Source organism: Photinus pyralis, unplaced genomic scaffold (assembly GCF_008802855.1).
Source record: "Photinus pyralis isolate 1611_PpyrPB1 unplaced genomic scaffold, Ppyr1.3 Ppyr1.4_unclustered_Scaffold1279, whole genome shotgun sequence".
In the NCBI taxonomy this organism is placed as follows: domain Eukaryota; kingdom Metazoa; phylum Arthropoda; class Insecta; order Coleoptera; family Lampyridae; genus Photinus; species Photinus pyralis.
The window spans coordinates 89,267-113,745 of NW_022170986.1; the positions used below are offsets into that span (position 1 = coordinate 89,267).

At 37.3% G+C, this 24,479-nt stretch overlaps 1 protein-coding gene across 1 annotated transcript; it reads right to left on the bottom strand.

Moving 5' to 3' along the window:
- Window positions 1–1,434: 1,434 nt before the first annotated feature.
- On the bottom strand, window positions 1,435–17,597 carry LOC116181607 (cGMP-dependent protein kinase, isozyme 2 forms cD4/T1/T3A/T3B; the record flags this gene model as incomplete). Its single annotated transcript, XM_031501980.1, is given in 5 exon segments — window positions 1,435–1,939; window positions 4,041–4,850; window positions 4,989–5,135; window positions 5,187–5,423; window positions 17,378–17,597. Coding segments are annotated over 5 exon segments (1,580 nt in total), but the record flags the coding sequence as incomplete, so codon positions are not given.
- Window positions 17,598–24,479: the final 6,882 nt, after the last annotated feature.

Consider the following 24,479-nt stretch of genomic DNA (forward strand, 5'->3'; position numbering starts at 1 on the left):
TTGCTGCTTTTTTGTGGGTAGCGACAACGAAGATTGTTGGTTGATTTAACGACAAACGAGATCATTCAGCTTTGGCGAAGGCGATGCTATTGTTATTAACGAAAGCTTTCACAGCGCTGTGTAAATAAATTCGCTGAAAATGGCATGCTGCTTTTTAACAGACACGCTCCATTATTGTACGAAAACTTCAATTGTTGTTCGGACTAATGAGCAGCTTAATTCTAACTTTGGCAGTCCATGCGCCGCACATAAGTGAGAACATATACAGGCGAAATAGTTATATACAGGGCGTGCTAAGGATAATTTCTTTGAAGGAACTTACAAAGTGTAGGATCCCACCCTGTATTGTATATATCGACAGTACCATGTATGTACCTACTTGTTCGACAAATATCAGAAGCGGTTCACGACGTGGCGATCCTCCACTTCAAACGAGATTAAAAGGAGGGTAGATGTATTCAGCGCATACGGAGAAAAAGAATGGCAGGAAATTCCCGTTTTAGCTGGAAAGAAAATAAGTTTTTATTTGTAAAGGAGGTCTCTTGATTTTGTCTTTCGCGGAAGCAAGTGTAATGTTTTCGATCAGTCTAAATTTTGTGTTTTGTGCAACTTCAGTAATGAAAACAAGCCTCCATTCTTTTGCTAGGAGTTTTTTACATTCTTTTACTTTGCGTGTTCTCGTGTTCGTACTTTTTATGCTTTTGTATTTCGCCTAATTGCTATTCCATAACATGCACATCATGTTTATTGGTGTTGATTACATGGTCTTGACCAGAAATATTCATATAAATTTTGGTCATTCTTTTTAACATGTTGAAATTGCCGATTTGTTTGTGTGTGTACTGAATTGAGTTACGACACCTAATTCCACATTCAACCTGAACTCTGAACGTGGGGCGAGTTACATACCTCGGGGGCGAGATTCTGCTTTCGTTTAGAAGCTATGTGCGATAGATGACTATTTTCCTGGAAGATCATACAGTTCCGATTCTTCGATGTATCATGTTGCTTCCTCATCTTGGGGGGGGGGGCTGCTCTTGTATCTTAACTCTACAGGAAGGGGGGGGGGGGGCTCAAATTAAACTTTCTTCTGTTTCGTATGGGGAATACTGCTTGCATTTTCATTAGTCAGAGAAGAAAACACAAAGTAAACCAAATAAATTTATTAGTAGTAAAAAAACTTTTATGGTACAATTAAACAAATACATATCTATCAAATAGATCACTTTTAAAATATAATTTTATCAATTAATGACTCACTCAAGAAACAACAAGATAAAATTATGTTTCATTTCACTTTAGTGTTGTTGAAATTGCATTTTACGGATGTGTTAACTAGTCTGCTCACGATAGAAGTGACGAAAGATTTTAAGTAATAATTGACTAGTACTTCGTACGTAGTGGTTAACAACACTATTCACTGTGTATGGCAAGACTTATTGTTTGTTATTTAATTTACATCACACAAAAACAATTTTAAAATGGCACCTAAATTGCTATAATAAACGTGAATTTAAAAATGACAACAGCTTTGCTTAAAATCTAAATTTGCACAATTAGTATAAAATCTATGAAATATATAAATTATGATTTGTCATGAAAACATCATGGGTTTTGAATGTCTCGAGGTAATGATCACGATTCGAAAATTTCCTATACTGTACACCTAAATAAATCGTATGTACATAGATCGAGTAAACAGTCTATTCTCTGACATTACAGGATCCGAGCTCTTTCTTAAATTAAAAAAAAAAAACGGCGCCTACAATACGACTAAAAATTAGCATCCCATCCGGAAAGATCATCGGGCGGATGCGAATCGTTGTCGGGGGGATATTGGTCAAAGTTCGATGTGTCCGTGACGTGTTTCACCTGAGGAATTATCGGAGGTATTAATGTTCTATTGCACAGCCCTTCCCAGTTGAAACCGTCGAACCATCTGAAAATATATGCGCTATAATTTTTTGCACAACGTAAGTCTCTCTATCTCCATCTTGTTTTAATTTAATGGCCGCAATACGTCCTCTTGCCGCTTCAAAAATTTAGTTTTGAATTTGTATTTTGTTAAACATAGGAAAATTTACACATACCGCTCATAGCGAACGTGAACAAAAGTATGTCTGGCGATAACAATGTGTACGTTTTCAATGAAAGGGTGCGGTTCGAGATAAGCAAAGAAAGACTGGATTGAAAGAGGGTTTTTCAGAGACTTTTGAAGAATCGACATGTACTATTTGGGTACGTTAAAAATTATATTCGAACTAATTAGTAAGTGATCACGTACACCGTTTGTGCGTTAATTTTTCTACCGTTGAAGATTTATTCTTGATTTTCGCGAACCATCGCATACCATTTTAAATGCGTTGAAATTGAATTCTCAGTGAAGTTATAAAAGCAGATCGGTACCATTTTATGTACAAGAATTTATTTCGCATATGTGTGAATATTTGCGGTAGAAATTCAAGACCTAGAACGTGCATTTATTGAGCAAATCTATCCGAATAGTAGTAAAGAATTAGCAGTTTAACTAACGGGTATAAAAATATATTAAGTAGCGCAAAAGTAGTGGAGAATAAATGAATTACAGTACATTCCGGGGTAAAGAAAAGCTTTTTAGTAATCTGATTCGTAGCAAGGTCGTTAATTTACGAGTGAGATTTACGCGAAGGAACATTTTCGAGTCGGTGAATTGCAAACCGCAAGTAAATAAACTGATATTAAAACTCATCGTGATAAACAGATAGATAACAGTAACGGCAGCTTCTCAAAGTTGAGTGCCAAGACCAAGGTGAAAACAAACGAAGAATTTTTTTAATTTGTATTTTGTTCAGCATAGGAAAGTTTACACATGTACCGCTTCATGGCGAACGTGAACGAAAGTATGTCTGGCGATAACAACGAGATTGTAAGGGGTTTTCGGCAGACGAGATTAGACTTTGTAAGAGTTAGCACGTACTATTTGTGTATGAGAATTTTATTTTCCCATAATTGCGATACTTGTTAAGCTAATCTTCGGAATCGGTCACGTACTATCTTCGCGTAAGTGTAAAGATTCGTGTGAGCTTTCAAGGACTAGAACGGGCATTTTATTGAGTGAAATCGATCTGAATAGTGGTGGAGAATTAGCAGTTTAACTTCGGGCAAAAACATATGACGTGCCGTGACCTCTTAAAATGCAGGTTTGCGGCAACTCTCGCCTACAGCAAAACCCAATTAATAAACGGGCAATTAACACGGCGGAATTATGGCATTTTATTCCATTGCTTAATCACAACTTCGAGTTTTACTGTCGCGAAATTGAAGCCAGTTGGCTTGACAAAACGTATGGACATTTTTGTTTGACATTCATAACGGAGTCAACTGTAACGTTGAAACGGCCAGTTTCCATATCTATGAAGGGATCAGCATTTTTTCCAAGAAGAGATACGATCATTTGTTACCAGAAGAGAATATTGCCTACGTCAATTAATGCAAGTTATTTCAAATTTTTTGGTTTTATAAAGTCGTGGTCGGTTATTTTTAGGAATTAAATTTCTTCGAAGTAATTTCGATATTCCTAAAGGAATCGACCTAAAAAACTTATTAGCATGGAATATTATCATATTAGTCATATTAGAATTTTTGCCAGTGCCACGGAGGAAGGGGGTCAATTTTATTTTATGCAAGTGGGGTCTTCAAACCTTGTAAATGTAACTAGCCCATTACAAGATGATACACAGGTGCAGACGTCATACGGGAAATCGCTTTTTCTGAGGGAACAGAAAAAATCTTATCCTTATCTCAAGCTCTATTTTGGGAAGAGAGAAAGACGGAAAAAAGGAACTATCATATACTCATTTCGATAAACGGGGAACCTAATATTACCATGTGCCAATAATCCTGAACCAACCCGGAGGAACGACGTAACCGCGATGTGCACATAAAATTTGAACTTGCAATATGCAAAATAGGAACTAGACTTTCAAGAAGGGGGTATACGTTACGTACTGCACATTTGCAACAAAATCTGCACGCCTTATATACACACAAAAAGTACTTACTTGTGTTTCTGTATTTCACTAATCCCGCCTTTTTGATAGCCCAACCGTTCGGCGGGATTGTCTCGACACAATTTTTTAATGAGAGCCTGAGCGTTCCTAGTAATGTTTCTAGGAAATTCGATAGCGTCGATGCCCTTCAGAATGATATTGTACGTTTTCATGGGATCAGTGCCGGCGAACGGCGGCGTTCCCGTTAGCAACTCAAACATGAGCACGCCCAGCGACCAATAGTCGGCGCTAATGTCGTGACCTTTGTTTAAGATCACCTCGGGCGCGACGTACTCGGGCGTCCCGCAGAACGTCCACGTTTTACGTCCGGTCTGCAGCTTTTTGGCGAAACCGAAATCTACCAACTTTACGTAACCATTGCCGTCCAACAGCAGGTTCTCAGGTTTTAAATCCCTGTAGATTATATTTCGAGAGTGTAGGTAGTCGAATGCTTCGACGACGCACGCCGTGTAAAATCGCGTTGTCGGATCGTCGAAATGTCCCCGATCGCGCAGGACCGTCCACAGTTCGCCACCGAGACAGCTTTCCAGCAACATGTAGAGGTACTTGCGATCTTTGAACGTTTTAAATAGTTTAACTATAAATGTGCAATTCGCTTCGCCCATTATTTCCTTTTCGGACATTATGTGCTGTTGCTGTCGAGTCTCGACTATTTGCGCTTTCTTCATTTGCTTCAACGCAAAAGCGCGACTAGCGTCACCGTTTATTTGAACCAGCTCTACTCTGCCAAAGCCACCGACGCCCAAAGTGGCAATGATGCGCAGATCGGCAAGGCGAACCTGGTCAAACTCTTCATTTTCCCTAGAAAACGAAATAGTTGTGAGAATGTGAAGTACACTATAAGGTATTAGAGTCACTTACAGCTATCAATCCATAGGTAGGCAAGAAAAAATACTATAAAGATATTGAAGGTTTTGAGTAAAAAGATCAAGAGCTTACCTCTTTCGTTCGACGCCTTCGTCTTTGTATTTCGTTTTGATTTCATCTAGGTTCGATATTAGCTGGTTAAACGTCTCCTGGTCGATAACGAGACAGGAGACACCTTCCGGATCATCACAGATAATATTAGCCGTACGAAGGTCGTCGCTAAAGCAGCACGTTAGTAACTTTCGAAGGGACAGGCGATGGTACACTTACCCTTGGAGGGCCTTCTCGCCGAAGAAATCTCCCTTTCCCAAAGTCCTAATGTACTTCTCCTCGGAAGAATTCGGCTGCTTTATAGTAACTTTTACCCTACCTTTACTGATTATGAAGAACGTATCACCGCGGGCTCCCTGGCGAATAATGTAATCGCCATAAGAGTAAAAGGTTTCCTCTAGGACATCTGATATCTTGATTAGGGTGTCGTCGGAAAGATTCTTGAAAATAGGAACGCTGTAACAAAGCATACAATTAGGAATCATAGAAAATAACAACCTCGTACTCTTTATGCCTTATTTACAAATTTCGTATGAGGATTTATAAACGATCCTCGAGATTTTGTATCGATGTCTGTCAATAGCAATCGGGACATCCTGTATGTAAAATCGTTGAAGTTATTTCATAGGATCTGGTGAATTTTATTTCCAATAGACTTAGAATTAGAAACGTTTGTTGAAATGCCATTTTAATGTTAGTTATTTATTGCAAATATAGTCAGTAATTGTTTAATTCTATTTCTTGTTTAAAATGCATAAATTAGGGAACATGTAATCGAAATTTGATCGTAATACCACAATACCACGTGCGAGATAAGCAACGCATTGGTTATCAATTCGGGCGACGGAGCGGAATTTCACGGGCAGTTGAAGACAGTACTACAGATGCAAAAAAAATGTTGTGAGTATGCACAACACAACTTTTTGATTTGCGCAATTTTATTGAATATAAGTGAAATTAATATAGATACAAAAAATCTGTTGGGCGCATGTGCAATCTAATCTAATAAGATCTCGAGGATCGTTCGGTATTCAGTTGTATCGGATTTTTTGTGTTCATGGTGTCTTCAAGTATGAGGCGCCGTTTGTGTCATAATTAAAACCGGAAATAATGTAGAGAGATTAACAAATATATTAGAGAAATTAACAAATATATAAACTTTTACTCAGAATAATATATATTTTCGAAAATAATATATAAGTATACCACATCAAAAGTGAATATTTTGAAAACTTTATATATTTTTGACCAAACTTTATATATTATTTCGTTCACTGTGGTATAAATTTATAGAAAGAGTGGTTCCACCGGTTCACAGTAGAGGGCGCCACAGTCGTTAGTTTTCCTCCAAATAAAATCTGCAATGAATACTTCGTTGTGGTGTGAACTTGTTTTTTTGGTGCACAGACCGGCGACCACTACACACCAAAAAAACAAGTTCACACCACAAAGAAGCATTCATTGTAGATTCTATTTGGAGGAAAACGACTGCTAGTGGCGCCCTCTACAGTGAACCGGTGGAACCACTCTTTCTATATATTTTTACCGCAGTGAACGAAAAATAGGTATATAGTTTGGGCAAAAATGTATAAAGTTTTCATATTACAAAATATTCACTTTTGATGTGATATACTTATATATTATTTAGGAAAATACATATTATTCTAAGTAAACGTTTATATATTTGTTAATTTGTTTACCTTATTTCCGGTTTTAATTGTGACACAAACTGTATATCATCCATAACGCTCTGACAAATAGAGAAGCGGAGTATGTTATGTACTAAGTGAAAAGAGTTATATTTTTAGTATGTAAATTTAGAGCCCCACAAATGAGGCGTCTCTTTGAAATCTGGATATTGTTAATTTTGGTACTGCGGCGCATTATTTGTATTTATTAGCGCATTTTTTAAGAATACGCTGTCTAAAAGCCCCCCGCCCCTCCCCCCTCCCACGAATTATTTCTTGAGATGCTGTTTTTGAAAGTAAAACGTACATAACTTTTACATACGACAACCAATTGGTTTCAGATTTTGTATACGCATGCCTTTAATGTCAAGTTAAACTTTAGAAAATGGGGAGGAGGGGGGGGGGGTAAACACCCTTATGATATTCTAATGAACGGTCTCATCGAAATAAATCTAATTCTAATTAAAGGTCTCAACGAAAGGAACCGTTTTCTACCAACTACTGTCCTTCTTTCTGTCTTCTTATCAAAGTACGTGGTGGAGGGGGGGGAGGGGAGTGGAACTAGTTTTATCCTTCATGGTACTCTAATGAAAGGAATTAATTTCTACCAACCATAGCCCTCCTCCTCGACCTCTTATCGTGCTCGGGTATATTACCTTATACCTCAAGAACGGATTGTCGGAATAGGGTACTCACAAAGGGCGATTGAGACGTCTGCAAGAAATATATCCATTGGTGAACAAAAGCTATTTTGGTTAAAAAATGCGCTTTATCTGCACAAGAGTTGTGCACAATTTATACCTACTGGTTTAGAATTTGCATGTTTATAGTCCAATCGGCATCGGAACGGATTTTTACCCCTGAATGCTCTTCTCATCAATACCTATCTGCCGTCCATTCCGGGCCGATTCCGTTCGGAATTTTTGGATCAAAGGTAAGGCCGTAATAGTAATTTAATATAATAGCGAGAAGGAAATTACGAAGTACCTTCCATTAGCGAAGTTGAATTGAGACAGAAACAGAAACTGAATTTAGTAGATGGAAAACCGTCGGCCAATCGCGGACAACGTCAAACCTTACGCATCCTAGAGAGAGACTCTGAGATGCTCGCAACCCAATATTATTCATACACTCGAATTTTATGTTGCCTTGAAAAGAATTAAATAATATCCAATAAATCTAATGAATATTAAAACCTTCTGTACGCGTCCGTTAGCGCCTAAATGGTCGAGATTAGAAAAAAATGTATTGAACAAAAGTTTTGTGGTAAACAACCTGTACATATTTTTGGGTATACAGGATGCTCCATAAAAGTCGTTAACATAGGTTTTTTTTAAAGAACTTCCTGTATATTTTTGCATATTTTCATCACTTTATAATAGTATTAGTTGTTTTATATTTTTTGCGCAATGCTAATCGTTTTCTGGATATTAAATTGTTTTATGTAAAGTGACGTTTGGTCCTCCAAAGACATTATTTCTAGGTTATTTTAAAAGGCTATTGTTCTTGCTATTGCATGTAGCCAAGTTAGTCTTGTACACAATGGCTGCAATATCATTAAGGGATTCACGAACCTGGCTAACTTTAAATACATAACACTATCCCTTGTTTTGTTGCCTTTAAGGGGGGGGGGGGGACGCTCCCCCAACACATTATTTACCGAAATGGTGTGTCGCTGAAAGTAAGCTTGCATAACTTTTACATGCGACAACCAATTTGTCTCAGATTATGCATATTTCAGCATGCATCTAGCGCAAAATAAAATTTTGAAAATTAAGGGGGGGGGTAAACATGTTACCTACCCTTCATGGTACTCTAATAAAAGGTCTGAACGGAAGGAATTCATTTCTACCGACCACCTGTTGTGTCCTCGATTCGTTATCGATTATAATTCCTCATATCTCAAGAGCGGAGTGTTGGAGGGTACTTACAAAAGGCGATTGCAACTTCTCGACGAAATATATTGATTGGCGATGTCAAAACTTTAAGAGCGAATATCTCGGCAACGGTTTGTTGGGGAAATAATCCACTGTTACGTAATAGCAATAATTTATTCTCATGATCTTTTGCACTTTGGCAATAGGTGCGTGTGCCGATCAACATTAAAGAATAATTCGAATCACTACCTTACCCAAATTAACTTTGTAATTTGAGATTTGTACTACGACTAAGAAAGTTATTTATGGTTGAAAGTTGGCATGGTGGGGTGGGAGAAGAGCCAGTTTCCTCAATACTCCCCAGGATACGTCAGTGCGTGTGAAAAACCGATGAATGGAAGGAATTAAATTGAATAAATGAAACAAATATAGCAAGGGAGGTCCGGGGATTAATTACGGATGCTTGTACTTGGTGCTTATGTCCCGTACTCGTGGTTGGTGCTCATGCCCGGTACTCGTGGTTGGTGCTCGTGTCTGGTGCTCATGTCGACTTTGTATCTCTTACGGTTTACGACAGCCTCATACTAAACATCGGAAAAAACGCACCCTGTATATAAGTAATTCAATTGGTCCCAACTGTCAAAAGAATCTTAAGAATCAGAAAAATCTCAACAATCCCGTAGATTTGAAGAAACGGAAGAATTCAAAAAGAAGAATTAAAGACAAGAAAACCTAAAAATACCTACTACGATTTTTATGAATATGACGAATTTGAGCAATTTGAAGAATTTTTGAAAAAGTTGAAGTGCAAAAACAAAAGAATCATAAGTCAGAGTAAAAAAAATTGGAAAAACGTATTATATTTATATTTAGAAGAAAAAAAGAAATATTTGCGAACCTGGGGAATTAGAAAAAGGTGCGAAAAATCTGAAATTGACAGGAGAAAAGAATCCTAAAAATTAAATATTTTGAAGAAGCCCGAGGCAAAATCTAAGAATTGGGAACAAAGTGGGGGGGATAACAATTTAAAAAAAAATTGAACAACACTGGAAAATCTAAAAAAAAGTGAAACATTTTGAATTGTAAATTCGAAGAATCGGACGAAAAAATTCAAGGAACCTTAAGAATCTGATGGATCTCTGAAAGAAGTCCAGGGTCCAAAAAACTCGAGGAGACTCCAAATAACCATAAGATGGTTCTTGAAAAAAAAAAGAAATGTAATTTTGGAAAGAGGAGCTTCTTCAAAACGAAACATTTGCCCCGATTCATTTGAAAAAAAAAAGATTGTCTTGGTCCCCTCTTATCACCTGATTTTTTTGGCACAACTAAAATGTAAAACTGTTTAATTCTCCTATATTTGACACCTGCTTCAAATGAGTGCAGTAATCGATCATACAAAATTGATGTACTTAATGATAGGATTGAGTAAACAATATACGACGAATCGCATACGATTTGCAGTAGGGAAATTTTTTAACAGTGAACTAGCATTCGGGCACACGACTTTTAATCCGGCTCATATCCAATAGCACTGATTTTTGAACTCGTAGAAATCGAAGGTTTGACATCGCCGCCTCTTGTTGTTTTGGAGTTATACGAAGAACAGACGGACGATCAAAACCATCACATAAGGAGAATTTCTTTCGAAAAATTCCCCTAAGTAAGAGCCATCAGAGTTTTGTTCTTTAATTAAAATCCGTTGACTTGTTGAATAAAAATTTGGGAGTTATCTATTTAATATTCATCAAACGAATTTGGGTTACAAATAAATTTAAATAAATAAGTCGGTCCAAGTTGAGACAATGACCTCAAAAAGGTCCTCCAGCGCGAAAGTTGAAACTAAATACCCAAATGCAATTTAATATCGAGAGGCATTTTGCAATTTTTTCTTTGATACAAATAATCCATTTGAATGTATGCAACTGTCCTACAAAGTAATACATGCGGGTTCAGTTACCTCACGAGCACTGTTAAGTGCAATGGCGTAAAAAATTCGCAAACCATAAGTAACCTGTGTTAACATAATCGACTTTCACTCGGTACGTGCTCGAGGTGTAAATAGGTAATACCATTGAATAAAAATAGTGTTTTTATTCAATGGTAATACATAATTTGTTATTAAAATGAGATGCGGCAGTCAAGTTTATGGTCAGAGAATTACATTTGGGATAGTCATTGCCAAAGTAAGGCACACGAATTGCAAAAATAGATAACAATAACTTTCAAAGGTGGGCGTAATGAGCGTTTGGCGTGAAGATGAACTCACTTTCAATTGTAGAAAGCTCGAAGTAGTTTCAAATATACCGAAGATCGATGGGTATAATTTATGGCTAAATTACATACAATTGCCAACTTTCGTTATTTTCCTCCGTGGCAACAAAGAGAATGTCATGGTTTGGACACATAATACGTGGGAAGTGTAAAATGAAACTGGCTGGAAGGCCCCCTGCTTTCGTCACTGAGTTACCGTTGCCGTCTGGTCCTTTGTCATCAACTTGACAATGGCGTTGTTGCCGGTGGACTGGATCGACTTGAATTTGCAATTAAATCGAAAAGGAAGTCGCTCGTTAAAATGGTAAGTTACAATTACGGATGGTGTAAATTTTCTTTTGTCGAACAAAAACTAGTTTACTGAATATTCAACAGTCTGTGGTCGGTTCTTATGTAAGCACGGCCCAAAAGGATGGATTACGCAATGTTCCTTTCGGAAACGAAGGCATTAGAAGTTGTGGAACAGGAGCATCTAACAAAGAGTTGGTTTATTGAATCGACAAAAAATTTCAACATAGCAAGTCATTTCAGGGAAGTTGGCAACACTTCAATTAAGTATTCTTGTCTGAATAGCTCAAACTCGGGATAGAGCTGCGTCGTGCACTCCTATGCCCAAAGCACATATTAAAAAGTACAATAGATTAATATTTACGAGACTCAGTGAGACTTATCACTTTCTCTTTGTGAGTACCAACTCCCGACATTGCGTTGTAGACATATACGCATTTGAAGTTTTGGCCCAACCAACAGATGCGTTTTATGAAAACCTCCACTTTTCTATTTGCGAGTACCTACTTTCGACACTCTATTCTCTAAAATGCATCATATCTCCGTTACTAGAGATCCGCCCTGGTTGAATCTATTATCGTTGGATACATCTCTAACGGGTGGTCGGCTTAGAATCTCAAAAGCAGTTGTATTTTGTTCAGCATGGGCAAATTTACGTATGTGCCGCTTCGTAGCGAACGTTAACGAAAATATGTCTGGTGATAAACAGCGTTAACCAGAAAAGATGCGCAAAGCGGTTATTACGATCTCTTGAGACCTAAGAGTTTCGTTCCGTTCTGTTTAAATCTGAGCACGTGACAAAAATGCAGGTTTACTATTCGTTTAAAAGGGGACACGAGGTTGTTCCATTCAGAAAGTGAAGCGCGTTTCGAGATTTTTACCGGGCGAGGAGATTGAAATCGCGATAGAAGTGGAGCGAGAGATTCTTGCTTGGTCTCTTGAGACGAAACGTGCTATTTGGGTGCGTTAAAAATTAGATTCGAAGCATTATTAGCGAGCGATCACGTCCACTCTCACGTCCACTATTTGTGTGTGAACTTTTTTACAGTTGAAGATGTAACGAAATACCCATTTTCCGCTGTGAGATCTACCAGCTTTGATGACTACCCGGTGTCGAACCGTGATATAAAGTCGGGGGCACTTCGTTATGAGAAACTGTAGCTTCTGGGCCTATTTACTTGTTTACCAGAAGATGGTAAAAGTAATTGTTTTGGTTTCTAGCGTCGTCTTTTAGCCGCCGATAAGGAAATACAGATGCTGTAACTAATTTGTCGTTTGTATCCGTTCCCGTAAGGATATTTTTGCAGCCTCCGAAAGCTCTGGTCCTTTGGAAGACGAGACAAAATTAATGTTTCCTCCATTTGTTCGTAACTAATTTTAGTTTCCCAATGTTAAGCCAAAACGAGCTTTAAAACTGCAAGATCGTGCAGTTTATTTCATTATCGCTTGACCCGAAACTCCAGGTAACAATGAGCATTATACTCGACTGACGAATTTTGAAATTTTAATCCGGCTAATGAGTATAAACACCGGTAGCTAACCGGATGTGTTGCAGTGAACCTCGTCTGATTAGATTGTGGCTAATGTCAAATGAAGAGCGCTTAATTAACATGAATTTCCAGATTAGTTCCTGATTAAAAAAACATTTTGTTGCTCAGCTAGTCGTGGATAAATCAGGTTCAATTTTATTTTATGCAAGTAAGTGAGTATGTAAATGAAACTAAGCCCATTTACAACTTATTAAGTTAAAAAAAACCGCAACCTTCTACGAGGTCCAAGTGATCTCAAACCTTCAGAGGGACGGACGGGCGGAATTCGCGCAGGTACAAGCTGCATTTTTGAAAAAAATATACTCAGTATAAGTGTTTGAGCATTTGAGAGCTACGTTCCAAAAGATTCAAAATTTGCGCGATTTTTTAAAATTATTTTTACCACCCGCACGTTAGTAAGGGAGGTATTGCAGTGAGGTAAAAAATGACCAATCATTTTTTTGACGGAAATACACGTTTTGAAGTACTAGGAATCCGAATCAAACAAGATCTCGATGATATCGGTCTGTCGGTCCGTGTGTACTCTCATTTTCTTGGACATAAAAGGAAGAGCTGAAAAGCTGTTAGGTAGAAAGCTAGCCACAGCAATTTTTTTTAGTAACGTTTACCTCAAAATGGCGCAACACAAAACAGGGAACAGAAAAAATGCATGAACAGTAAACACATACATCAATAGTGCCGTGCAAAAGGTATTAATGTTTAACTTCTTGATGATGTGGCAGGGGAACTCTGTATACATAAACAAAGGGTGCCTGGTACACGTTAAAAATGTGCGCTATACATTGCAAAAAAAGCAAACCTTTATTCAAATTCTCGGCAATATTGCATTTTCGTTCTGTAAGTACTGTAGCGAATTTTCCAGAGCGATATCAGGCGCCATCAGGTCGCTTTTTGTTTGCTATACAAGCAAATACAAGCACGTTTTCTTCCACAGGAATCTAAGAAATTTAAGAAATCGAAGAATGTAGAAAAACTAAGGTATCCCAAGAACCCTATGAAACTGAGAATTTTCATGAAGAATTTCAAGAATCTAAGAATTGTAAAGTTCGAAAAAACGAAACGGAAATTCCCGCGCGGTTACCTGTTCCAGGGGGGAACTCTGGACAAGGAAAGAATTCCATAGACCTGAAGGAGCGGTAAAATTCGAATAATCTGATGATACAAGACCTAATACTGGGACTGTTCTCGAATCTCAAGTATAGACTGGGAATTCCCGCACGAGCGCCCATCAGGGGTGGAAATCTGCTAATGCGATTCACTATAAATTCCAAATGTTCCTTTGAATTTTCCCTACAAGGCCATGTAATTTTCGATCTTGATTTTAACAGACAGAATGGAACGCGTTAAGATAAGAAACAAGTGTTCAAGCAGATAAAAGAGAAATGTTATAGTGTTGCCGGTTCTAAAAACCGTATAGACGGAGAATGAGAGGCTATACCCTTGCGAACGTGTATAAAAAACAGAGTGAACGCTTCGGTTGCGGTGGGTCCGCTTCAAGGTCCGCTTCGTATTTGGAATTCGGCGAGTAAGTAAAAATATGGTGGGAGAGCGGGATTCTTACTAACATTTTCAGAGAAGCTCTGCAGATCGAGCGCTGCACATTTGGATCACGTAAAACGAAATTGTTCGATTGACTTTCAAGGCGAATATATGTAGGTACTCCATTTTTGAGATCGCGTAAAAATTTCAATGTTAATTAAAAGTTCGAACGGAAAGCCGTATAACTGCCGTATATAAAAAAAATCGTTTTTAAAGAATTTATTCTCGTGTGTACTTTATACATTCAGTGGTAACTGCCCTTTCGATCAAAACCAATAATAAGAAGCGTTTTTATGCAACAACGGAACTTCGTCGTCGAAAACTGGGCGGCGGATATATTTTTCAACTGTGAACAGTGCGAACCAGTTACTTTCCTAATATGTAAGTGTACATTTGCGGGTCATTGTATAATCGTATTTAAATAAATTGTTACCTACCACGAAAGCGTTAGAGTCCTAGGTGCACACAATTCGTTGCGCTAGTTTTGGAGTGGCGAGTTATATTAAAAAAAACAATTTATTGGGTACAGTTGTGCACCTGATTTGTGTATACGAGGTGCTAATAAAATTATAAAAAAACAGCAACCGGTAAAAAGGTTAAAGACAATTAATGTGTGCTTTCTTTTGCTGCAAACCCTAAGTTATAAGGGCAATTCTGGACAATTTCAATACTGCGGAACATTTTTTCCCATAAATAAACTAAATTGGAACTAATAAGTGGCGAGGTGGTAATGGAATGCAAGAATATAAAAAAAACTAAAAATTCGGAATAACGTAAAATATCCGAAGAAACAAAAGAATCCGATGAACCTCAAGAATCACAAGATTTCGAATAATCTCATAAGAAAATTAATAATCTTCGGAGTATGAAAACTGAAGTATTTTACGGATTTGTCCAGAATCATAGCCGACTAAATATTCTGATGAAACAGAAGGGTGTAATGGAATGCAAAAATTGAAAAAAACCTGAAGAATCGTAGAAACCTGAAAGATTCGAGGAAACACAAGAATGTAGGTAAACAATCTGATCCAGAAGCATCCCAAAGTGAGAAAAATTAATTATCTATTAAAAAACCGAAGAATTTGATCAATTTCAAGAATTCAGAAACCGGAGAATTCCAACGTAAATAACTGACCGAAAATTCTGATGGCAATCCTACCTAACCTAATGTAAAGCAAACGTGGGAAAATGAAGAATCGTGAAACATCCAAAAAAACAAAAGATCCTATAAGCTTTAAAAATAAGAAGAATTCAATTAATCTGATAACCCGGAAGCATTCCAAGACTGTGCCAAAAAATTCCAGAAACCAAATGATTTTGTTTTTACATTATGTATTCTCATTCGTAGCCATGTTGTCAAATGTAAAATGTTTTAACAACACTATATTGTACTATCAAATTGTGCATTTATTGCTGTTGTGTACCGGGTGACCCAATAAAACTGTTCCTCGGCCATATCTCGGAGACCGTTCGTCGTAAAAAAAATTATTGGGTAAATCGGTTAGTTAGAATCGCTGGAAAATGTTTCTAAGTTCTAAAAATGACCACCAGAGGGCGTAACTGCCATCTTAAATTTTGAAATATCATTTTCTTTCAAATTCGCAGAATAAACTAAACATTCTTTTTTCACATTTTTAAAGAGAACAGTTTATCTATCATTTTCGTAAAAACAAAAACTCAGTTATTTCAAAAACAAAGATGGTGTGGAGCGTTCAATTGTTTTTGCAATAACCTGTATTAACTTCTTAACCGTTTGACCGATTGTAACAAATTTGTTATCGTTGAAAAGAGCATTCCTTGTGCAATAAGAATCAACCAAAATATATTAATTTAGTTGAATCCTTCTCCGCCAGGGGGCTAGTTTTGACACTATGATCCAAAATCCTAAAAAAATCAAATGGAATGATATGACTTTTTCTTTATGAAAAAGGAGCCAAATAACATCCAAAGGGGCCAGAGAAAACCGTTTTTCAAAATCTCGTTCCTAACCTCAAATATTGAGAAAATGAGATTAATTAATTAATTAATAAAAATGCTTAAATTGTATTTTAAATTTACTTTTGACGTATTTCCGGTATTTGTCGATGGCGCGAAAGATTGTTTGGAAAACACTTTTAGGTAGGCCTTGGAAAATTAAACAAATGAAACACGATGCATTATAAAAAAATAATAGCCGTAATTTGTAAATTATTCTGCTGTGTTTACATTCAGAAAGTGCAGTTTTTTGAATTTGTAATCTTTCTAAAATGCCGATTTCAAACCAAGAAGCATTTAATATGCTGGCGATATATTTTGAGTATTTTCAAAATGCGACCATCGCTGCCCGCATCTTCTATTTGCGTTATCCGAATCAACCACGAACCATCGCCGCCAACATATTAAATGCTTCTTGGTTAGAAATCGGCATTAATTAATCTCATTTTCTCAAGATTTGAGGTTAGGAACGAGATTTTGAAAAACGGTTTTCACTGGCCTCTTTGGATGTCATTTGGCTACTTTTTCATAAAGAAAAAGTCATATCTTTTCAATTAATTTTTTTTAGGATTTTGGATCTTAGTGTCAAAACTAGCCCCCCTGGCGGAGAAGGATTCAACTAAATTAATATATTTTGTTTGATTCTTATTGCACGAGATCTTTTCAACGATACCAAATTTGTTACAATCGGTCAAACGGTTAAGAAGTTAAAGCAGGTTATTGCAAAAACAATTGAACGCCCCACACCATCTTTTTTTTTTAAATAACTGAGTTTTTGTTTTTACGAAAATGATAGATAAACAGGTTCTCTTTAAAAATGTGAAAAAAGAATGTTTAGTTTATTATGCGAAATTGAAAGAAAATGCAATTTTAAAATTTAAGATGGCAGTTACGCGCTCTGGTGGCCATTTTTAGAACTTGAAAATATTTTCCAGCGATTCTTCATAACCGATTTCCCCAATAATTTTTTTACCCTTAAGTCACACGACGAACGGTTCCCGAGATATGGCCGAGGAACAGTCTTATTGGGTCACTCGGTACGTCGAACGTGTTTCCATACTGCACTTGGGACGGACTACAGTCGAGCCTATAGCAGTAGATTTGGCAATGTTGACTATGGAATTGACCAATTAACAAAGTAGTGCTTGCAGAGTTCCTCTCGAGGATGTTGTTCAGGGTCGTCGATACTCGATACAATCAAAAAAGCTAAGTGGCGCACTTACCTTTTTAAGAAATCGGTATACTCCGCTTGGCGGATTAGGCCCGTTCTCATCATAATTGTTTGGAAACATTGTCGTTCGATTGCCCATAGTTTACAGTCGGTTGCGGCCTTAATCGTCGCCGTTCTTTTACAATTGTAGAGAATCGCGAGCTCGCCCAGCACTTTTCCGGGCGTAAGGGTGCTGAGGTACTTGTCTTCGCGAGAAACCTCTACTCTTCCATCTGGAAAAAAAACACAAGGATTAACCTTTATTTCGTTCACATCATCAACTGACAAGAATTTTAATTGAAATGTTTACAAGCTGCTCTCATTGTCGTAACAATGCAATCACGATAGCGGTAAAATAATAGTCAAGTCAACGACTTAATTAGGAGTTATCCTTAATTTACGGCCATAAATTAATTTATCCACTTGAAAGTATCTCGATTTGTTACACGGGCGCGCGTGTCATGTCTCGGGATAACATTTTCAAGGCGTTCAAATTGTCATTAGGGAGATTATGTAGGTTAACGTTCCTTGTGCAAGAAGCGTAACAAATAAAAACTATAGCAAGTACCTACTAACAAAGTATCGACACGCCACCATTAATTTTGCCAACAACAATTACGTGGTAATTTAGTGCATCTCAGTTCGTGAAGTAAACTTTCTTTTAGTTTACAGACTAACGACATCATTACGAATTGTACTGATGCTGTATATGTTTGGCCTTGCACATAGGTAAATTTTATGTTAATTTTATGCGGTTTTTAAAAGGTTGTGTGCTAAAATAACCATGGATACTATTCAATGTGCATAAACTCAAAACTGATTCCAGCTCAGACTTAACAAAAAATTGGACGTGACTAATCCACCTATAACGTAACCTTTTCCTCCCCTTAAAGCAAAAAAATTGCCCAGCCTACTGAACAGTGTAAACCTTGGGTTTAAAACCGCACATTGTGAAATGTGAATAATGATTTAGCACGTAACTGCTACTAATTTAACTTAAAGTAGATCGGAAACTATTAATCATACAAGAAAACAATTGTACACACCTGTGGACCAAATTTGAGCTTTATAGATCAGAGCGTTTTTTTGATTTATCGTGCGAATGGCCTGACGGACGGACGTTCATACGTGATAAAGTAGCTGCTCTCAATATATGGGTAAGCCGTGTCCGTCATAATTCTTCAATATATGTAGGTATAGAGAACAGAATGCCCTATTTCTTTGGTGCTGTTTTTTATACATTTTTTAGAATTAGATTGATATTCCGTGAATTGTTCTTCCGACATTTACGTTGTCCCTATTCGCAACAAAATCCTCTATTTCACAATTCAATTTTATTTCAGGTCACACAAATTTAATTTTGTGCATTTATAATTTCCGCTATTGTTCGTATTTACCGTAATACGTTTTAAGTCGTAAATTATCCCTTGTGTATCTTATTTATCGATTGTGACGATCTTAGAAGGTTTCGTCAAATACGGTCCTGACTGTTTAAAATGCGTTTGAAAATTTAAGGCTCCGGTCAGTCTTGAGAAATTGCGCAATTAGTTCAGGTTTTAGTGCAGTCGTGGTTATTGGGGTTGCTGCGTCATGTGTGTGGGAAATTACTCCACATTAAGTTGATTTATGGTCGTCAAGCAATCTGGCCGGATGAGTAAAAGTAGTTCATTGGTGGAAACGGTTTGCATCACGGGATGGGTGTCAATAAAAAGTGAAGTAGTGGGAGGTAAATTGTTATGAAAGAACCGCCAGGTCATTCGCGTTGATACAAAACGAAAGTTAGGGCGAACACCTATAAATTGGTTCAGGGTGGTTTTATTTAATGAAAATAAAAATTCACGTCGAGCGAAGTTAAGTTAACCACCTGTAAATTACCATAGAGCGGATTTTATTTAGCGTTATTCGAATCCTCGTTGGCCCGCGAGCGATGCTCAGTCAACCACCTGTAAAATGTCATGGGGTGTTTTATTTGTAAGAAGAGAATTTGCGCGTAGAAGTGAGACATGGTAAGTTTAACTACCGATTTGATTTTTTAAACCGGTCATAGCAAATCACCAATTGTTCATTATTTTCTGATAAAAAAATCCAAATTTTCAACGCTCTTAAAGAAATCGGTTTATTACTTTTAAAATAAAAGAAAATGGTTACCTTAATAATTATACAGCAATATTAATGCCTACCCCTTGGTCCTTCAATCTAGAGGTACTGATTGATCCATTAGGTTGATTCAAATGGTTGAAAATGACGGTCGTTACAAAATCCAAAGTTTCGTATAATGAATGGCTCCTTTGATTTGAAGTTCAAACACGGTCAGTCAATCCGTCATATAAAAAATATTATTTGTGCACAATCAACTGCTTTAGACGTGCGACAAATTATTCAGTAACTCCATTTTTCTAGTTAGAGTCAGTCACAGAATTTAATTGATGGTCTTTAAAAACTTCCGCTTCGTATTTATCGTAATAGTTTTTAATTCGTAAATTATCCCTTGTAAATAAATAAGGTCGCCAAAAACTTTAATTTGCGCGTTTAAAATTTAACACAAAATAAGATCCACCCTACGGTAACTTACAGGTGTCTATTCCAAACTTTGGTCAACGCCAATTTTAATTTATATAAATAAAAATGACTCGCCGAAATGTATATATGCGCCGTATTAACTTCAGAACGACTGCACCAAATTAGATAATTCTGTTTGTTGTGTTTTTTCTCTTTTCCGCCATTTTTAATTCAAATATAAGTAATAGATGGCGCCATGAAAAACGTAAAAAATATTTTTTCTCTTTTTGGTCATTTTAAATCGCAATATAACTAACAGATGGCGCTAAGTGAGATCTACTACGGGTCTACAAGAGTCCATACCGTCGATTTCAGGCGAAAAAATAGATGGTCAAACGTATCAATTACGTATGGCCGCGAAGAAGCGCCACAACCGGCTAAACCGAACTTATGTTACATCCGGGAACGGAACCTTTTGGCGAGGTGTGGCGGCGCAGTCGCCGACACTGAGTGCATGCTCCTCGGTATGCTCTATCCGGGAGCGACCCCGCGGGCGAAATAAGGCGGCGAAGTCGCCGAAACTGAGCTTATGGCCCAACCGGGAGTGGGACTGATAGGCGGTACGAAATTCTGCTAGTACATAATAAAATTCATCCTACGATAACTCACAGGTGGTTCACCTCACTTTGTTCAGGGTTCAACACGCTAACATTTTCAACCAATAAACTACCTTTATCTATCCAATCACATTACTTGACAGCCATAAATCGACTCAATTGGAATACTGTGGAATGGAACACATTAACAGAATGGATGACCGGATAATTGTAAGGGATTCACGTGACCAATCACCATTGTACCATAGGGGCGTAAGACGTCCCCGAAAAAGCGACAAATTGACTGCACAAGAGGCAGAATGATGGGAAACAAACGGGCGTTTGTCGCCTATACAAAAGTAGAAAGAAGAAGAATTTACGACTTAGAAGCTATTACGATAAATACGAACAATAGCGGTCAATTAAAATTGGGTAACCTTTACAAAAATTGAATTGTGAAATAGAGGATATTGTTGCGAATACGGACAACGGCGTAAAATTAGACAAACAAGACCTTGACTACAAGCTCGATTCGCAAAATCGATTTGTGTTAATTCGTAACTAATCCCACGAAATTGATTAACAAGAATTATTTATAATGAAACATTTAATTAATAACTACACCACCCGGATTCATTCCAAATGATGCTCAACGCCCCAGCCTGACATAGTGACAGCAATACTGTAACGGTAGCTCGCTTTGCAGTTTTAAATTTTTCGAACTTGTATATTTCAGTATGGGAAAATTTACATATGTAGGTACCGCTTCATACGAAAGGGGAACGCGAGTTAAGTGTAGCGATAGGCGACCGATAAATTTCCGGCCTTGTGGCGTAAAAGCACGACTGCTGTACAAGGGTCTCTGGTTCGAATCCGAGGCATGGATATTTGTAAATGTATAATAGTGGGTTGGGTTGGTAGAGCAGCCCTTGGCGAAACCCCGCCCACTTCAATAAATAAATACATTAGAGAGCGTAGTTAGGAAAGTGTGGGCTGTTGCCGCGATTACGGCGACTCCGGGAATGAAATACGGGCACATTATTGCATCACAGCGGGCTTGCTCGCGATTATTGCTTTGGTTCTGTATCAGTTTTTTTTACTTGAGCAACTACATATTATATAAAATTATAGAGAGAAGAGCGAGTTCCAGCTTTAAGTCAATCGCGGAAACCATATAAAGCGTCTGTGAGTCTGAATTGTAGCAAGGCCTAGTTAAATTCCTGTTTAAAATTGTGCGAATAGTCAAGTAAAATACGTAGCGCAATTCGCGCGATATTAAATTTCCAAGAAAGAAGATTCGTTTGAGCGCAGCACGTACGCATACTCAACTGTTATGAATGCAATTAATATTAATTTCACCGTTACAAGTAAGGCGTTATTTTTAAATTGTGAACGTGAAAAAGCAAATTAAACGAACGTATAGTGGGCTCATTTCGAAGAAAACAAACTCTCCGACGTAAACATGTCTTAGTTGAAAATCAGAGGCGCTTAAATTGTAATTACAGTGGCATTTTGCTTACGAAAAAACTCAAATAAGCCGAAAAATGAATGTATGCAGGATACTTCGGAAAGTTTTTTTATTTTGTTGTGCACTAATACTCATAACTCGAGTGATTTCTTCGAAAATTTGACGAATGCGGTCGAAGTAAATACAAGCTTCGTCAATTTCCACCAGAGACCAGAGTGGGGCCTAACGCTTCAACCATAGCACCCTAAAAGCGATCCAGTTTTCAATTTTTCCTGGAGGAAACCTTTTTCAAGGGAGAGGGCTGTACCATTTGTATTCGAAACAAAAATACCGATTCCAGTAAGAATTTTCTTACTTGACGTAATCATACTATCCTTAAAGGTACCCATCTGTGGAAATTAACTGCATGAAACAGATTTGTATTGTATTTAATCATTTTAATTGGATCCATACAAAGGAATTTGGTTTAGTTGTTAATATCTTTTGCATGAATTCAAATTTTGTTTATTCTTTAACAATTGCCAGGGGTGTATTGTGCATAAAACTGCGCGCACCTTTCACCTTGTTTAAATGACATTTGCAAACCAAATTTTGTCTCCATTTTCCAAATCAAACCAGCCCATTTCGAATTCGAAAAAAGTACCGCATGTACTGTTAGCAATAACAAATTGGAACTGAAAACGGTGGTTGCGAGTTCAAATCACGGATTGTGCAAGAATTTACTTCGTGGCACGTATTTGTTTACACAATCCAGAGATACCGTTTCGTATAAATTTAATTTGCGCAAACGTTTTTAGTCGGTGTCATGAATTCATTTCCTATGAAAAATGCACGGGAGGAAATAGTTGTTTTTTTGTTGTTGTACCTGCTTAACACATGTGCTTCTTACAATGCACGTACTCGCTTAGTTACAAAATTACTTTTTAACTGTACACGAGCTTGGTTTATTACATAATACTGTTACAATAAGAAGAAGCAACTTTCTTTCACGTTTTTGTTTTTAATCAACTCAACTCTTGCAAAAAAATTAGATTCATCAACTTGTGTCATTTACGGTGTATGATGTAGAGCAAGTAAAGTGAAATTTCCAAAAGAAAATCCCATTCAGTTCTAACAAATTTTTCATCCAAGAATTTACTCTGTAATCCTAATCAGTCACGCTTGCGAATCGAAATCTATGTTATGTACTTCCTGCCAATAAGGAGGAATCGGTTCGGTTAAAACGGAAAGCGATGATATAACCACAGGCCGCACGCATATGGGCGTCCGCACATGTTTGGGAGTACAGAAAAAAATGAATTGTTTACTTATGATGTAATAAAGCACCGGTTTTGTGAAAATGTCTTCCCAAAACAGTCAGTCGTAAAGCTCGCTTCCCACGGACCGTGATATCGCAAGCAGGGCCGTGCCGCGTCAGCATGCGAAGAGTGCATCTCGAGGTAGTCCCTGAAGATCCGTTATGGCGCAACCCTCGGCGCGACCGATCCCCCGAGAGTCGGTAACTTCAAAGGTGGTAAGAAGCAAAATCAAAGGATGGATGAAGAGTGGCTCTGGTGCAGATGAAATCTTCAAACCCGATTGGCCGTTCTATATCGTCATGGCTACGCTTTTGGACTACAATCTTCAAAAACCTTCTTCGTGCAGTGACACCCCGTGGGAAGATAGCCGCCCATGCCTTTTGAGGCATATAAGATCAGTAAAGGCGCTATGCTGTTTGAAACCCTCAGAGCAACTTCAAAAGATAACCTTTAGAGGCGCTTAAAAAAAGTTTAGGAAATCTATAGTGTACTATGGTATGAGGAAATATGAAACTTGAGAAGTATTGAGACGAAATAGAAAGCAACTTTTGAGACTCGCTTGAGGGGAAAAGAAAAAAATGTGCAAGGAACTTAATAAGCAATTTGAAGAATTTCATAGGGGCGTGGTGGAAAATTTGCGGAACTTGAGATGGCCTTCGATTAAGGAGAAATTGAGGAAGAAACTATACAGGGTGTAGCACCTAAGATCCCTCGGATCATAATTCCTTTACCATAAAAGATACCGAAAAAAGTTTTATAGCAAAATTGTACACGATTACCGTCGCCATATTTGTAAAATATTTTTGATAACCAGGGGCGTGCTGTATTCCAGTGGCGTATCACACTTGCATTTTTTTAAATGAAATACTCAATTTTTTATTACTGATTTAGAATGTACTTGAAAAATACTTATTGTTTTATATAACATATTATACGAGTATCCCTAACTTTAACGATTTCACAGTTATAACCTTAACTTAACTTAACCTTAACGCGTCTAAAGTTTATAATTCAATACCTCCTGAAATTAAAGAACTTCCTATACAACATTTCAAAATTCAACTACATAAACTATATCTACTTAGTCAATACACCTCTTAAATAAAAATTAATCTTGATAAGCTTCTGTTTTTATTATAATTTATTTCCCGTTAAAAATATTATTTTTCACTCGTAATGCCATAATTAATGTTATTTAGTAATCAAACTGGGTTGAGTGGAAGACCAAGCTGCTACTTAGTAGTTGCTTGAACT